This window comes from Myotis davidii, unplaced genomic scaffold, assembly GCF_000327345.1.
Source record: "Myotis davidii unplaced genomic scaffold, ASM32734v1 scaffold37, whole genome shotgun sequence".
Taxonomy (NCBI): domain Eukaryota; kingdom Metazoa; phylum Chordata; class Mammalia; order Chiroptera; family Vespertilionidae; genus Myotis; species Myotis davidii.
Genome location: NW_006289395.1, coordinates 1,823,965 through 1,840,886, shown reverse-complemented (window position 1 = coordinate 1,840,886; position 16,922 = coordinate 1,823,965). Strand labels below are relative to the sequence as shown.

General features: G+C 58.0%; 1 protein-coding gene across 1 annotated transcript in view; it reads right to left on the bottom strand.

Moving 5' to 3' along the window:
- NTN1 (netrin 1) overlaps positions 1 to 16,922 on the bottom strand; it is a 106,413-nt gene that overhangs the window by 50,285 nt on the left and 39,206 nt on the right. The window contains exons 4-5 of the mRNA XM_006761721.1: positions 12,700 to 12,888; positions 716 to 865 (exon numbers count right to left, since the gene is read on the bottom strand). Coding sequence (XP_006761784.1) covers positions 716 to 865; positions 12,700 to 12,888 — 339 coding nt within the window. The remainder of the gene's footprint in view (positions 1 to 715; positions 866 to 12,699; positions 12,889 to 16,922) is intronic.

The following is a 16,922-nucleotide window of genomic DNA, read 5'->3' as shown; positions in this document are numbered from 1 at the left end:
GCCTGCACCCCCCAGACCCGGCTTCCGCCAGGGCTCAGCCTCTGCTCCCGACACCTGTGTGATGCCACCGGTTGTAAAACATGAAGACTGGCTGAGCCAAGGCCCCTGCCACCTCCTCACTCCCTCTCCAAGCTCCAGCAACGAAGGGGCCGTAGTTGGCCCGATGGGGCCTCCAGCACCTTCCGGGCTGCTCCCATCCTTCATAACGGCCATGGGAGCCTTCCCAGCTTCCCTCAAAAGTCCTGGTGTCGGCCAGCAGCGGGGGGTGTGAATTCCCACAGCAGCAATGGCGGCCCAGGTACAGGCCCTCTGGCCGGGAGGGACAAGGTTTGGAGCTGGATGGGGCTTGGGGTTTGCCAGGTCTGAGGGAGTCACCAGGGAGGTGTGACCTCCGGGCTGCTGCCCCCACCTGCTCTGCCCACCCACCCACCCACCCAGGTCCAAGGTCAAGGTGGCACATGGAAACAGGACCCAGGCATAGGAGTGGGCTCGCTTCCCCGACTCATTCTTGGTCAGGACAGACAGCCCCAGACAGGCTGGCTCTGCTGCACACCAGATGCTCCAGCAAGCACCCCGCGGCTTGGGGTCCCACCTGGGGTCCCACCCAGGCAGAGATCACACCCATGAGCTACTCTCCCTGGGTGGCGGGACCCGCCTCCAGAAAGGGCCCCTACCCACACCCAAGCCGGAGCCCCAGGAGCAGGCGCCCGCGTACTTATGCAGGGGGCGATGGGGGAGCGGCTCTGCTGGTAGCCTTTGGCGCAGCGGTTGCAGGTGATGCCGGTCACGCCGTCCTTGCAGGGACACTGGCCGGTGGTTTGGTTGCAGGTTTTGCCAGCAGCGCCCACGGGGTGGCAATCGCAGGCTGTGGAGGACACACAACAGGAGGGTCAGAGGGCGGGCAGGGGCCCGTGCACACCCTCCCCCGGGGGCCTCCCCAGGGCAGAGCGGGAACAGGGGCGTGGGCCCAGCCAAGCCCACACGTTCCGGAAGCTCTGAACACTGGCCACCTGCCCACCTGGAAAAGGGAGTGAAGATGAGGAACACGGACTCGAAAGGATGCTCTGGCAGCAGGAAAGCGGGGGTGAGGGCCCTTCCAAAGGCCCGAGAGGAAGGCGTGAGTGGAGTCAGCCCTGGGAGCCGCCCCTTCTCCCGACGGGCTTGTGCATTCTCATTCCTCCACCCGCCAGCACCTGGCCCCCACACTCCCCTGCTGACCCTCTGGGCGAGAGCGACAGGGTTTGGAGCCTGATGGGGGAGTCAGCAGGAGGTGCGGCCTGCAGGCTGCTGCCCCCGCCTGCTCTGCTCACCCGCCCTGATTGGCAGCCAGGCTGGGGCTCAGGCTTCTGGACCCCGAAGCCCATAAACCGCAGCAGTGGGAAGAGGCACAGCGATTGTTTAATAAACGTGCAAAGACTGGGAGGTGCGGGAACCCTCCCCAAGGGCCTCACAGAGGGAATGGCCAGGCGGGGCAGTGACATGAGGCCCCGGTTCTCAGGCCACTGGCAGCACAGGAAGAGCTCGCCCAGGCCCTTGCTCCCGGTGCCCATCCTGTCACACTGTGTCCGGGCACCCACTCCTGTGCGCTAAGGACCCTATTCCAGCGATGCAGTGGCCGGGCAACACTGGGGGGACGTCCCACTGCAGGGGACTGACTGTTTGTATCTCCCCAAAGTCTTACGTTCAAGCCCTAAACCCCAAATACAATGGTATGGGGAGTTGGGACCCCTGGGAGGTAAATCGGGTTAAATGAGGTCATGAGGGTGGGACCCGCCTGCTGGGATTAGCGCCTTTAACAGAAGAGGAGAGAGAGGTCTCTGAAAGCACAGAGCAAGGAGGCAGCCCCTGCAAACCAGGAAGTGGCCCTCCCCAGACACCGACTCTGCGGCACCTGATTCTGACTTGTCAGCCTCCGGACGGTGAGAAATACACAGCTGTTGTCTAAGTCGATGGCGCTTTGCTACAGCAGCCAGAGCTGACCGAGACACCAACACCTGATGCCGGGCAAGAGCGGCTGCACCAACAGGCAGGACCTGAGTCCCCGCGTCCTGCCCCCGAGTCCAGGCGGCGGCCCAGAGTGGGAGTGGGAAGGGAAGACAGGACGAAGGAGAAGTGGTCTGCCTCCCCGCCCCCGCTCCTTCCTCCACCTCTCCCCCTCCCCCAAGGGCAGTGGGGAGGGTCTTCAGGGAGGCATCCTGCAGCCATTTCAACTCGTGCCACAGCTGCTCTGTGCTTCTGCTCCTAACGGGAAGAGGTATCCAAGAAAATGAGTGGGGGCAGAGCTCCTCAAGGAGCTAACTTGGGGTTCTCCAGCCGATTCTGCTCACGGGGAGGCAGAGCCTGCGGACGAAGACGGGCCTCTCCCCGCAGCCCTGGGCCAGGGGGACGGGGGATCCGCAGGAGGAAGGAAGCAGGAGAGCAGGACGGAGAGGAAGGTGAGACGTTTGCTGAAGTTGTGTCTGGACGTGTGTGGCTTCCTAAAACTCGTGGGGGAGTAGGCTCCTGGTTGTGGGTGCCCCTGGCAGGTGAGAGGTGGGGGACACAGGCTCAGGACAGAGGCCCTGGGTGCCACGCCGGCGGCTGGTGGGCTGAGGGGTTTCTCAGTGCTGGCCCCACAGAGGAAGGCGACTGCTCCAGTCCTACCTCGTAAACAGCAGTAAACCCGTCTGCTAGAAGCCTGTCTTCTTAAATCTACCCTGAATTCAAGTTCATGCCTCACTGTTTTTTTCTTTCCTTCTTGTTTTGGTTTGCTTTTATTCAGTAAGAACAGACTGCATGCGCCTCGGTGCAAGGTGCGGATGACGCCAGGAGGGGCGGATGGAGAATACACCGACCTCTCCCTTGGCCTCCACGTCCCGTGATGGGAAGGGCGCTCACACGTGGGCGGCATGTCTCAGCTGCCACGTGAAAGCAGAGGCCACAGCACAGGACGCTGCTGTCCCGAGCTCCCGACACCACACCAGTCAGATGGGGACCGAGGCTCCCGCTGGCTGATGCCGGGCCTGCGTGCACAGCTGGCTGGCGAGGCCGAGACGCACGCCAGGACGCCTCCTCTCCTCTCCGTGTGACAGAGCATCGCTGCCCGCAATGGACTTCAGGACCCTTGGACTTGGCTGACAGAGGTCACCAAAGGCTGCTCAGGACTGAAGGGTCCGAACTAAGTCCCCCGCGGGCGCCAGCACCAGTCCAGGGGTCTCTGTCGTGGGGGGAGCTGGCCCAGAGCAGAAGTCGGGAGCAGTGGGAGGACAGTGTCCCTCCCCGCGGCCCCCACAGCTGTGACCTCTCAGCTGCGCCAGCTGAGGGCCGGTAGAGCCGAGGCCGCCCTCTGCGCTGCTGGGGCTGCTGTCTACTGGGTGGAGCGGGCACTTCCCCAGGACCATCCTTTGGTTAAAGGAGCGGGTGCGTTATCTCGGCTTCCAAACCTTTCTCCGGAGATCTGCAGACTGACCAGCAGCCCCACAGCCTGGTCTAGCGGGAGCAGCGCTCACTGTGCTTCCGTGTTCCAGGAGGAGGCGCCATCAGGGTCCCAGAGTGGGGGGCGGGGTGCTCGGCAAGCCAGCCTGGTCACCCCCAGGGCAGTGGGACATCAGGAGGAGGGGAACGCCTCCCATGTGGCGCCTGTGAACACCTTACGGGTCCACCTTCTCATACAGCCGTCAGCTCTGGCCCTCACACCTGCCTGCGACATTGGCACAACCACCCGGGGGGGCGGGGGGGGAGACGGTGGACAGGCAGCGAAGATTGCAGCCGAGGGAGGAGCCCTGGGGAGGACTGGTCTCTGAGGGCATCACTGAGGCCCTCCCCTCTCTGGACGCCCCCTCTTCTCATTCTGCAAGGAGAAATCCATGCTCACACCAGCTGGAACCAAGGCTAGATGCATTTTGTGAGGCGTGGTCAAGTACAATCCCGACAGACAGGCTTGCATCGCATTCGAAGTCAGGACTTTTCCCAAAACCCCGTTCAGGAGGGAAAGTCTGAATTATCCCTCTGTGCAGAGGGGCGTGGGAGGACTGACGGATGACAGCACCTGCAGAGAATTCTGCCACAGCCCGGGAGGAGGGAGGGAGCAAGCAGTGTCAGAGGAAGGGGGTGAGCCACCACAGGTACCAGGAGGCCCGGGCCCTGACCCTCCAGGAGAGACACACGCAGACAGAGGAACACCGTGAGCGCGCAGGGCACTGGCGCGGTGGGGAGGGGCGGGCGGAGCTGCAGAGAACGTGGGGCTCAGGTGAGTGGAGGCTTCCTGGCAGGGGCCGGGCGAGGGGCGAGGACAGCCCCCCTGATGCTGAGAACTGGGTCTGGCTCAGAGCGTCCTCCGCCAGGGGAAGTCCAGTGGTGACTCTGTTTCCCGGAAGTCAGCCGCTTCTTCCGGCAGAGGCCAACCCCTCCCACGCAGGTCACCGAGTTTGCAGCACCTGGCCATGGGCAACAGCCTACCCAGGCTTCTCCCATCCAGAGGATATGAGACAGGCGGGAGCTCGGGGCCCTGAGGAGGTGGCGGGAGGGCCTCCGGGTGCGCAGGAGAAGCCCGCTGTCTCCGCGCTCGGCCGCCGGACCGGGCCAGGGGCTCAGGGCACACAGGCGGTCAGACGGGCATCAGGAGACCCAGGCCTGGGCCTGTCCTGCAGTAATTCTGTGTGACCCTGGGCTACTGCCTGGCTTGCTCTGGCCCCGGTGGCTCACCTGGAAGGACAGAGGTCTACACGCCCACTAGAGCAGCGGTTCTCAACCTGTGGGTCATGACCCCTTTGGGGGTCGAACGACCCTTTCACAGGGGTCGCCTAAGACCATCAGAAAATGTTTTTGTGATTAATCACTATGCTTTCATTATGTTCAATTTGTAACCATGAAAATACATCCTGCATATCAGATATTTACATGACGATTCATACCAGTAGCAACATTACAGTTATGACGTAGCAACGAAAATAATTTCATGGTTGGGGGACCCCACAACATGAGGAGCTGTATTAAAGGGCCGCGGCATCAGGAAGGTTGAGAACCACTGCTCTAGAGTCACTTCCAACTTAACAGCCTGGGGCTTGGTGTCTGCCCCGGACCACCCACCGCTGCAGGCACGGCAGTGTCCCCACCGAGGGTCCAGGCAATTGCTCGCTCACACTGCCAGGCACATCACGCCTTCCGTCCACACCCCCCGGTCGCCCTGCCCGACACCGCTGTCCACCCAGAGTGCCAGGATGTCCTCGCTGAGGCTCGGTTTCTCTGTCAGTGAAGAGCAGCCCAGCAGGGTTCCCGGAGGCAGACGGTCCTGACCCCAGGCTGCTGGCCTCCGGCAGCTCCTTTCCCTGTTTCCTCCGGTGCCTGCCCAGGGTCCCTGAGGGCCCACAGCCTCCGTCAGGGGGAGGCGCACGCCCGAGGCTGCCCCCCGAGGCTGCCCCCTCTCACTGTGGCTCACCCTGTGGCCTTTGGGAGCCCATCCTGGGCGCCTTTAGGGGGGTCTGGCTGCTTTTCCTGAAGACCTTGCTCTAAGGACCTTTGGGTTCAGGCAGGGCCTTCAAATGGCAGTGATCTCAGGGCATAGGAGAGGGGAGTGGCCTGGTGCCCGGGCTCCTGGAGTAGCTCCAGGCAGGAGGGTGGGAGAGGGAACGACCACAGACCACAGCATTGCTCCTCACTTCAGATGTCACCAATGGCTGCACTCAGGCAGGGCAGCTCCCCCCACCTACACTCTGTAATTCCTCCCTGTAACTCACCGATGTATAATACTCATGTTCTTTTTTCCGTCAGGTGGTCATAATAACCTGGCCACTCAGTATATATATATATATTAAGAGGGTGTATAAGAAAGTTTATAGGAATGTTATCTTTATTAGCACATCACTAAAACAGCCTAAAAATCTTCTCATACAAAAGGGATATATATAGCCCCCCTCAGAGAGCAAGCAGGTGCTCCATAAATACCAGTGGAATCAGAGAACAAACTCGGGCAAACTTGCCGCCGTCTCCCTGGGGAAAAGGCTATTTGATTTGCCCTGTGAGTCTGGAGGGAAGAAGGCGGGCTAGCAGGGAAGACCATCCTCGGACCCAGCCTGAGTCCAGAGCACCCCCCGCTCCTGCGTTCTCCCCGCTGATGAGGGAGCCAGGAGCACTTCGGTCCACAGACCATCCACAAACCATCTCCCCATCCGTGTCCACCTCCTGGCGGCGATGCTTTTCTTTCTCCCAGCAGTTGCTAACGAGGCACAAAAGAATAAATGTTTCAAGTTGGGCGACCTCTCCTCTCCCCTGCCACTCGCGGATCAAGGTGCAGACAGCAGGAAGTGGAAGGGGAGGGCCGCCCCCTAATCCCGAACTGGGTTATTTGACCCTCCCGATCTAGTTAACTATAGTCTTCCTGCACCTGATTTACAGCTGAGGGAAGGGCTCACTCCTACAGATGGCTCCCTACGGGGCGGGGGTGGGAGTCTACACGCACAGGCTCAGGGCAGGCGGGCAGGGGCGGGATCTCTCTGGGCGGCACTTTCACAGCCGCGTTTATACACATGGCCTGTCCCCACATCTCCGCTCAGGGCCTCCGGGAGTAGCTGCCGGACACTCATCTCTGCGATTTGACTTGTTTGTCATTTTTGCTCCCCAAGTGTGTAAATCCTTTATCCAGAGTGTGCAACAGCCGTCCGACAAACCCCCGGGGCCTTGCCCAGTGCTGTGGGAATCCGCCTCCGAGTCCACACCGGGGCTGAGCCCCCGAAAGAACTAAGGCCGCAGAGGAGCCGAGGGAACCCGTGTGCCCGGCTTGTCCTACTTTCCTCTAATTGTACAAATGACCCCACCAGCTAACAGATGTGGGGTGATGCACGTGCCAGGAACCTCCTCTGTGTCATTTCATTTAACCCTGGGAGGGCGAAGAAACTATTGTTAACCCCATTTTCAGATGAGAAAACTGAGGCACCAAAGAGTATACACGTTGCCCAGGGATGGAACTTGAGCCCTGGTCTCGATAACTCCGTGCTTTGGAAAGCTACCCACCCCAAGGCTGTTGGCTGGAGCCCCCCTGCTGCTCTCCTGGTGGCAAAAGCTATGTCCCAGGTGAAATGCCCTCCATCAACAGAGGAGCTCAAGGCCAGGGCACTGGGATGGCAGCAGCCTTCAGAGGCAGGGCACTGGCGCCCAGCAAGGTGAAGAAAATGGCCAAGGATGCCCAGGGCATGGATGAGACCAAGGGCTGGGCCTGAAGATCCCATTTTAGCATGGGGCACTGTGTGGGTCGGGCACTGTGTGGGCCCGGGCACAAGAGCAGGGACTCTTCATTTGTAAAGACCTTGGAAGCAAAGCACCTCCACCCGGTGTCCGCCAACTTCCCACGTTCCCAGCTCACAAGCTTCACTGAGGCAGGACCAGGTCCTGCGCACCAGGGACTGATAAAACGCTTATTTAAAAAGAGCACGTGGAGTGTGGAATGTCGACGTTGGACGGGACTCGGAGACCATAAATCTGAATGTGACTCAGAGATGAGAGACGGAGATCTAGGGAGGTCACGTGACTCCCCCCAGGCTTTAAACCTAGAGCCAAATCTGGGGATCGGGATTTCCGACCCTCCCCACCCCCCAGGGACCAGCAGGCCCAGAGGCCACAGCTGGAGTTGAGCATGGAGCTTCCCTGGGGATTGTCTCTTCTTCTCACTTCTGCTCTCCCCAGGGGCACTGGCCTTCATGGCACCCTAACACAGTCCACTCCTTGGCTGTGGCCTCTGCCCTCTGAGCTGGGAGCTGCTCCAGCCACTGAGTACCTTCCTGCCTAAGGTGACCACCCTTTCCCTGCACCCCTAAAGTGATGACAGGAAATGGAAGCGTGGCCCACAGAGTGCAGGGCACTCCTGATGCTTTCAGGCTTTTGTGGGGTGCATGAACCCTGCCTTAGAGTCAGGAAGGGGTGGGGCCCCAGGTTCCTAGCTCTGCTTCGACTGTGATCAAGTCCAGACATACACACGGGTGCACACACCCGATCCCGTGCTCTCCCTGGACACTAGAACTTCGGCTGCCTAGCTAAGCTCCCAGCCTCACCTGGCAAGATTTAAATTTAAAAATTTAAAATACACACCCCCTCCACCCAGTTTTCATCAAGAGAGGCATAAAGAAAAGGACATTTAAATTCATTAATAACAAGCCTCTCCCCTCAAAAGAATAAACCTGGGGCTTAGGCCACCTTTCTCAACCCAAGAGCGCTCACTGTCCTCCTCCTTATTCTCCCACGGCCGTGGTTCTCGGCCTGGGCTGCACATCTGACCCACCTTGGGAAGCTTTTCAGGTTCCCAGGACCCACCTGGCCCCAGAATTAAACCAGAATCTCTTGGGGGGTAGGACTCAGGCCTCAGGATTTTCGAATCTCCAGGCAATTCCAAAGTGCAGCCCAGGGTGAGACCCTCCACACAAGTTGGAGAAAAGATACAGACGTTGTCAATAGCTTCTGCAACTTCAAGTGAAATAACGTATAACGAATTTTACTAAAGGCGAACTGATATTAACAAGTTCCTGCAATATCTCATCCACATTATAACAAACGGCATTGAAGGAAGTGACGCTATTCAAGGACCTGCTGTACTAAGGATGCCCTGATGAGCAGGGAAAGGAGAGACATGGAAAACTACACACAGTGGGCAGGGAGCCAAGGGGCGGCCCCAGGCGCTGGCTTCTTCCCCAACCCCTGGCAGAGCAGCAGGGGGTGGATGGGCGCAGCAGGTGTGCACTGGCCAGGAGAGAGGACCCTACATTCCTCTGCTCCCACCGCCTGCGTCTTCTGAGGACTCGCACCTCCCCAGCAGCCTGCATTCAATCAGCAGCGTTGACCGTGGACTTGAAGGGGGCAGGGCAGAGAGCGAACGAAGCAGGCTGCTCAGTGAGACGGAACGAAGCCCTTTGTGCAGGACGCTAGATGTGGGGGTTAATTTCTTAATTCTCATCGCGATGCGGTTCACGGGAGACTCCCGGAATGTCTTTATCCGTCGCAGATGGTTTGGGAAGATGATAAATTAATATCATTTAAATGGGGGCCATGGCTGAAATGGTGAAATGGCAACGTCTTCTTTGCTGGCTCCAAAGGAGAAAGCCCCCGCCACCCCCCCCCCACCCCCGGTCCATAAAGAAGACAAATGGTAAACAAAACCCCCTAAGCTTTTGACAGATTCACAAACCATGCTGGGGAGAAAAGAGAGAGATTCATCTCATCTGACTTTGTATAGGACAACGGCCCCCGCCATAATGAGGCCTTCGCGGGGCTGTGAAATCGCGCTGAATAGCCGGAGAGTGCAGCCGCCCGTTCCCGGGCATGTTTATTACAGCCCTTTGTACGCGCCAGCCCTGCCAGCCCGGCTTGGTTCTAAACCACTGGAGAGGAGAAAGAACCCAACAAATTTGTTGCTACGAAACTTCCCGGATGGGGGACTGCATAATCACGTTGGGAACCGAATGCCCTCGCTCCACACTGTTCTTGTCTGGGTCCACCCCTGCTCTAGGCGGAACAAGGTTGGGAGTCAGCCCGTGGCCAGGAGTGTATGGGTGGCCTCAGCCCCCCTGCCGGGCTCCTCCCAGGCCCTGGGAAGTCGGGCGGGAGGTAAAGGGGGCCCTGATGCCATTCCCCTGGCCAACTGCCAACCTGCGCCAGGAGCCACGGCCGGCCGGTCGTCTCAGTGCCCCTGGAAAATGCATCGGAAACAGCAAAGGAGGAGGCAGGCGGCCTTCACCCGAGGACGAGGCGAGGCTCCCTGAGGGCAACCCCAGGAGGCCAGGGCATAGGGGTAGCTCCTCAGCGACAAGGTCTGGAAGCTTCTGAGAGCAAACCCTGGGAGATCAACATACTGGGCCAAATGCTTCCGCCAAAGGAATCACTTCCTTAAGCCATCCAGCCCTGGAAGGCAAGACAGCGGGCTCCATGGAGGTGAAGAAGAGACCTCCCTCTGCAGATCTCAACGGTGCATATCCCCCGCCAGCATCTCAGCTCCTGCAGCTGGTTCCTGACAAGACGGCAGGGTCTCTCTTGCTGAGAAGTATCCTGAGAGGGAACTGAGGAGTCAAAGTTCCCACATCCCCTACGGGAGTGGCGGGGGGGGGGGGGGGGGGGGGATGACAGCAGGAAAAGAAGAGCAGAGGGGGGACCTGGAACTGTCAGGTCACATTCTTCTTGCTCTGCGCTCAGAGCAGTTCTTCCCGGCAATGGCTTTTCAGCAAGCACGAAGCCCTTTGGGCAATGCTGTTCCCCACCAATCAGTGTTAGGACCGGCCACATAGCGTTTTCCCTCGCCAATCAGGGGGCAGGATCCTGGAAGCATTGTTCTTCCTCACCAATCAGGACACACTGAGAGTCCCGCCCCTTCCTGTCACTTTTCCCCAGCAGGATTTGCAGGAATCCTTCTGAGCAAAAATCCATCCATCCATTCCTCCTCCTCTGTGGGTTCTCCTCCCTGTGCTCCTGCCAAGACAGGGGCAGCTGCTGCCCAGGGCTGAGAGGGCAGACACAGCCAGTGCGGGTGGCCACAGCATTTGAAATAAGACAGGGCCACACCCTGCCTGCCTGCACTTGTTCCTCCTGGGAGCTGGGTGTCTACACACCATTTAACCGGGTGGCAGAGCCCCAGAGGATGACCTGCAGGTTCCAGAATCCTGTGGCTTCTTGACATCTCACTCGAAGCGGCAAGAGGCCACACGTGGGCTTTGTCCCACAGCAACAGAGGGGAGGAGGGGAGGCAAACAGCAGGGCGGCCAGGATGCTCCTTCCTGTCTCTCCAGGGGATACACCTTCCCTGCTCTGACAGCAGAAATGGACAGGGCGAGCCCAGACCTTCTCACCCACCCGCAGATTTCTCCCTTCATCCAGCCGAGTGGCCACTTTTGATCAAGAGCTGTTGGCCAAATCCCCAAGATATCTGTGTGCAAGCAGCGGTTTATAAGACCTTGGCTTCAGTTTCTTCTGTCAGTGAAATACAATGAACACTTGGGCATAGGTGAAGGAGTTGGATTACCTTCCAATTATGTTCTCTGACAACCCAAAGCCCTCACTCGCTGGTCGTGTCCCGCTCATGCCTTCCTGCCACTGCAGGCCTTTGTTGAGTCCCTTTATCCAGGCCACTTTCTTAGTCCCTGCTCAAGTCTCCTGGGGGGGTTCTCACCTGGATGAGTTGTTGTTTGATGTGGAAACAGTCCAACTACCTTTATGCTTAAGTTTCTCTTGACAACCACCAGAGGCAGCCTTAAGTCCACAGATCGGAAAGGAGAGCTCGCTTGGAGCCACCCGTTCATTTGGAATCGAAGGGATTTCTCCCGGAAGACGCAGACTGGGAACCTGTTTTGTTTTTGTTGGCTTGTGGGGGTTTTTGCGGATGTTTTTTTATTTGTTTGTTTTTTGAGAAAAGCGTTTCAAACAAGCAAGGCTAACGTCACGGGCACATGCTCATAAGGTCACATGCTTGGTTGAAGCTCTGCTGTTGCCATTTTGAAATCCTTAGCAATTCCTGAACAAGAAGCCCTGTATTTTCTTTCTTTTATGTCTGTGTGTGTGTGTGTATTACTGATTGCAGAGAGGAAAGGAGAGGGAGAGATAGAAACATCAATAATGAGAGAGAATCATTGATCGCTGCCTCCTGCACACCCCCTACTGAGGATGGAGCTCGAAACCCGGGCCTGTGCCCTGACTGGGAAGTGAACTGTGACCTCCTGGTTCATAGGTAGACGCTCAAGCACGGAGCCCTACTAGCCGGGCACGAAGCCCTGTGTTTTCATTTTGCACCGGGGCCTGCCGGTCGTGCAGTTGTCCTGCGCACCAGTGCCCAACATCCGGTGGGTTTCCTGTTGAGAAGATGATGCTCTGGCTTCATCCAAAGGCTGAGCAGTGGCCACGGAAGGATTTCTCTGCTGCAGCTCATCACCTAGGCCCGAGTCTGCCATGCTGGGGTCTCTCCAGTGTCCCCCAAGAGCCCTCAGAGATATCACCTTGGGAAGCCATGCTCACAGCAAGCCCTGGCTCCAGCCTCCAAATTCTGGACCCAAAGAGCCCCGATTCCTGGAATTCCCAGAAGCTAATGTGGAGTGGGGCTCATTCCTCCCCCAGGATCATGCAGTTCCCTGGCGTTTCATCAGCTCTTCTGAGCCATCTCACCATTGCTTCGTTTGTGTTCGTGGGAGAAAACAAACACGCAACGTTAACACATCAGTGCTTGCTTCAGTGAACGAATGCAGTCTCCATCTCCCTGTCTTACTTTGTCCTGAGCAATAAAGCTACTTGCAGGTGGATTAAGTGCTCCTCCTGCGACCCTGCCCCTGAAGCTGCGCTGTCTGTCTGTGCGAGCTGGGGGTGGGGCAGGAGGTGCATGCGACATCCAAAGAAATCCGTCTGCCGGGTTTTGGTAAAATAGAGCCCTTTGTGCGATGGTAAGCCGGGTGAACCTGACCCCCGCCCTGTGGTATGCGGCACACCTGTGCGAGGGACACGCAGCTGGGAGGGGGCGGGGCGACCTGCACCCTCGCAGAGATCACACCTCCTTTCTTCTCCTCCCAGTCATTGCTGCAGTGCCCCTTTGTTTGGGCCTACACCTCCGAATGCCAGGGAGGCCCTGCCTGCGTGCGTGCGTGCGGGCAGGCGCGTGTATGATCATGGACAAAAGCAACAGGAAAGGAGAAGCAGCGAGGAAAGAGAGGGGGCAGGGGTGCCCGAGGCCCGCTTCCCCGCTCCTCCCCCCCCCCCCACGCCTACCTTTGCAGGCCTTCCGGTGGGTGATGGGCTTGCCCATGTCGCGGTAGTAGCCCTCCTTGCAGTAGTGGCAGTGGCGGCCGGCCGTGTTGTGGCGGCAGTTGAGGCAGACGCCCCCACTCTTGCGCCCGGACAGCTTGTAGAGCTCCATGTTGAAGCGGCAGCGCCGGGCGTGCAGGTTGCAGCTGCAGGCTGTGGAGGGGGCAGGGAGAGCGTCAGGAAGGGGCACCTGGGGACCGGAGACTGCCCCCAAGTCCCCTCCTCCACCGCAGAGCTTCTCCTAGGCTCCCCCATTTTCCCCCACACAGGCTCATGGACCACCTTGCAGGGCCTGAACCACGGGGAGACTTCATTTCCCTCGGCACCCGGCCCCGCCATACACACTCAGGATGGGGAGGGGACCCGGCATCCCCTTGTGCCCAAATCCGCTTGCTCAGGGCTGTATTGTGCCTCCCCCATTCACCTGCTACCCTAACTGACCCTGGGACCTCAGAATGTGACGTGTTTGGAGATGAGGCCTTGAAAGAGGTGGTTAGGGCCTTGATTGAGGCAGTGAGGGTGGGCCCTCATCTAATCTGACTGGTGTCCTGGGAAGAGGAAGTGTGGCCACGGAGCCAGACACCAGGGCACACACACAGAGGAGAGACCAAGTGGGCACAGGGAGAAGGTGGCAGCCGCAAGCCACCTGCGGCACGGGGACCGCAGCCTTCCTTCCGCCCATCCTCCTCCCCTCTCCTGGTCCCTACCTGCTCCTCGGGGTTCAGCACCCTTTCCCTTGTTCACCCCTCACAGCCAAATCCATGACATCAGCTTCGACTTTGGGGTCCGCACTGGGACCCAGAGGCGAGTCCTCCAAATCCATTCACTGCTCTCTGGGCTGCCAGACCTCAGCCCCGCTGTCTCCTGGGCTGAGCCCGCTAGACCAAGCATGTCAAACTCGGGGCCTGCGGGCCACTGCCTCGTTTTAATAAACAGCTTGCTGCTAGGCTGTTCTCAGAACAGGAGCTCTAAGCGTCTGAAGTCTGTCAATGGCTCCCAGGTTTTCCTCTGTATAAAATCGAAATCATTTCCCGTGGCCTCGAGGGCTCTCGATACGCCGATTCCGCTTCCACTCCTCGCTCTTAAGCTCCAGCAAACTTGTTTCTGTCTAGTGTGCCCTGCGTGAGGACCCTCTGCCTGCCCCCGTATGACTTTCCTCGCCTCTGAGGACCTTCTCCCAAGCCCCCTCCTCATCTGCCTGCAACCTGTTCACCCTCCATGTACTGGCCTTAGCTGTCACTTCCACGCCCACTGTCACCTCCACCGGCCTGGCTTAGGCAAGAGGGCCATGGGCTCCCCAGGCATCGGCACAGCCCCCACAGCCCTCCTCATGCCACCCCGAGAATCGTGCTGCCTGCCTTCCCCCTTAGGTGTCTTATGCCAACATAACTCCAGCTTAGATCCACCCGATCTTGCTCACCCTGTCACATAATTTGCCCTGCTTTGGGGCTAAGCTTGTTTTAAATGGCATTTTATGTAAGTTCTAAGGAAAGACGTGCTTCATGCCAGACATTTGAAAAACAAAAGCAGAAAGGAAAAAACTGCACTCCAATTTCCACCGACGGCTGCTAACACGGGGGGCCGTCCTCGCAGACTTGAATGGACATTTGCTCAGCTGTGGAGCTGTTCAGTTCTGCAGCCGCGGATCACACGTGTGCATCTCGGGCTCGTGGCCTGGTGCCTCGTAATGGCGAGCATTTTTTAGTGTCAGACAATGTTCTTCATGATTTTGAAAGCCCGCCTAGTCCACCACTGTCCGGACGCGTGTGATGGGCTGCCTGGATCTGCAGTGGGTGCATTTACACTCAGGGCCTCCCTGGGTTGGGTGGCTGGGTTGCTTCAGTTTTTCACTATTATAAACAACACCCCGAGAACCACCTTTGCACTCACGACTTTTTACTCTGCTCTGATGATAGCTGTACAGTAAATTTCTCAAGGCAGACTTGGTAGTTAGGTTTGGGGTCTACATGTCTTAACTTGGGATCCAAACTGCCAAATTCCCCTCCAAAAAAGGCTTCCACTCCCATCAGCAGGATATGAGAGCCCCTATTGGACACGCCCTTGAAAAGAATAATAATATGCATTTGGTATCAGCATTCATTTTTTAAAAAAATCTTTGCCAATTCGTCTGGAAAACACACACACATACACACACACACATATGATGTTAATTTGCATGTCTTTGATTCCCAGGGAGGCTGGACATTTCTCCATGTTTGTTTTTCTATTTATACTTCACGTTTTGTGCACTGCCTGCTCGTGCCATTTGCCTAGTTTTCAAACAAGGTGTTGTTTTTTCCACCACGTCTAGCGCTCTTAAATGTGATGGATGAAAAAACACCTGTCCTTTCTACTATATAAGCGGCCAATGTTTTTACCAGTTTCTTATTCAGGTATTACTTGTGTGGTTTTCACAAAATATCTGCCCCTTTAATGTTTTTCTGTGACGTCATAATAAGCTTCTTTAAATGTCCTGCCCAGAGCCGCCCTCCACATCACGCCCCCATTCGTCACTCGATTTACAGATTTACACGTCAAGGTGGGCAAGTGCTTCTGAGGAGGCTCAGTGGGGAGACAGAAGGCAGCTCACGCCTGACATCTGGAAGCAGCTGGACCCACGAGGCCAGGGAAGGCCTCCTGAGAGCTCCCTCAGCACCCCAGCCCTCGGGGCTGAGCTCAGCTAAGTACAAAGAGAAGCCACAGCCCCCGGCACTGGGGTCGTGCATACACAAGTTCCTTGTCCCTGTGGACTCCCTCCACCAGTCCAGGATGACGGAGCTTCTCAGCGCGGTTAAGTGACTACCAGCCCGGGACCACCAAGCCAGGAAAGGGGGGGACGGGGGGCGGGACTGGAACCCAGGTCTTCTGGCTCCCGGTCCACTGCCCTCGTGGAAGGAAGAACAGCGGGGCCTAGACTACAGCCTGGCAGGGAGGCTTTCCTGCCAGCACAGAAGCCACAGGGCCTGGCTCACCTGCCCAGGGACAGGGGTCTGGGAAGACCACCCAGGCCTCACGCCCTCGGGCCTCTCATCCTGGGAAAGGCCTCAGGGGCAGCCTCTTCTCCTTCCTTCTCGGAGGCAGATGCTAATCCTGTGTCCTCCTCTGTCAGGATGGCTCCAGCTGCCCCCAGCCTCTGAGCCCCCGCTGGGAGCTCGGCCCGCGCCCCCACCCCGACTCCCACTCCCACCCTGAGGAGAACCTTGGGCTGGTTTCTCCCTTCCATAGGCACCTTACACCAACAAAAGGTTCTTCAAACAACTGGTCACACAAAAGAAAACTCAGAGGCTGAACATCAAAAGGCAGGGCTCCCCTCGATCCCCACCCCACCCCCACCCCTCGTCTTGGAGCTGTCAGGGGACATCAAGTGGCGATTGCCCACGCTCAACCTTCTGCAAAGTATTTTACAGCTTGTTTTCTTTCCTCTTTGTTTTATTTTCTCTGCACAAATGGAAAAATGCAGCAGGCAAAGCCGCTCACATCTGGATTCCCCCGCTGCTCCACACGCAGATGTCACCCACCTCCCCACCTGTCCCCAGCCCCTTTCTCAGAGACACCTTAATCCCCTGTGCCTTCCTGTTTATCCCCTGCTCTCTCCGAGGCACAAATATTGGGTATTAGTTTCATTATCAGATTTCAAGGCAGGGAGGAAAGGGCAGCTTTGTGAGCACAGAGAGGTCAGCCCCGGGCAGAAGGGCGGGGGGCTGGGGCAGCACAACTTCTGAGGAACCAGCACAGGCTGCCCTGTGAGGCGCTACGTCCTGTCCAGAGGTCCCCCAGCCACCCCGAGCTCTATGCCCCCTCACCTGTCATGTGGGAATCACCAAGGATACATCATGTGTGGCTGAACTAGACCCAGGGGCATAACATGGGGCAGGAGGGAGGAGGAAGAGACCCCCCGCCACACACACACACATACACACACACCCTAACCAGAAACCCAACAGGAAATGCGGCCCAAGCGACAAGGTTCTGTTTTCTTCTCCCATGAGAAGTTCTATGTCCTCGTTAACATATGCCAGTCACCACTGCTCCTTAAGCTTCTTCAAAGCTCTCCCACCAACCTGGACTGTGCAACCCCTCACCCCCCGAGGCCAGTTCAGTCCAACACACAGCTAGGCACTCCCGCCGCCTGCCAGGCCCCGTGCCACCGGCCAAGAGGGAGGCAGGGTGGACAGGGCTCCCCCGTT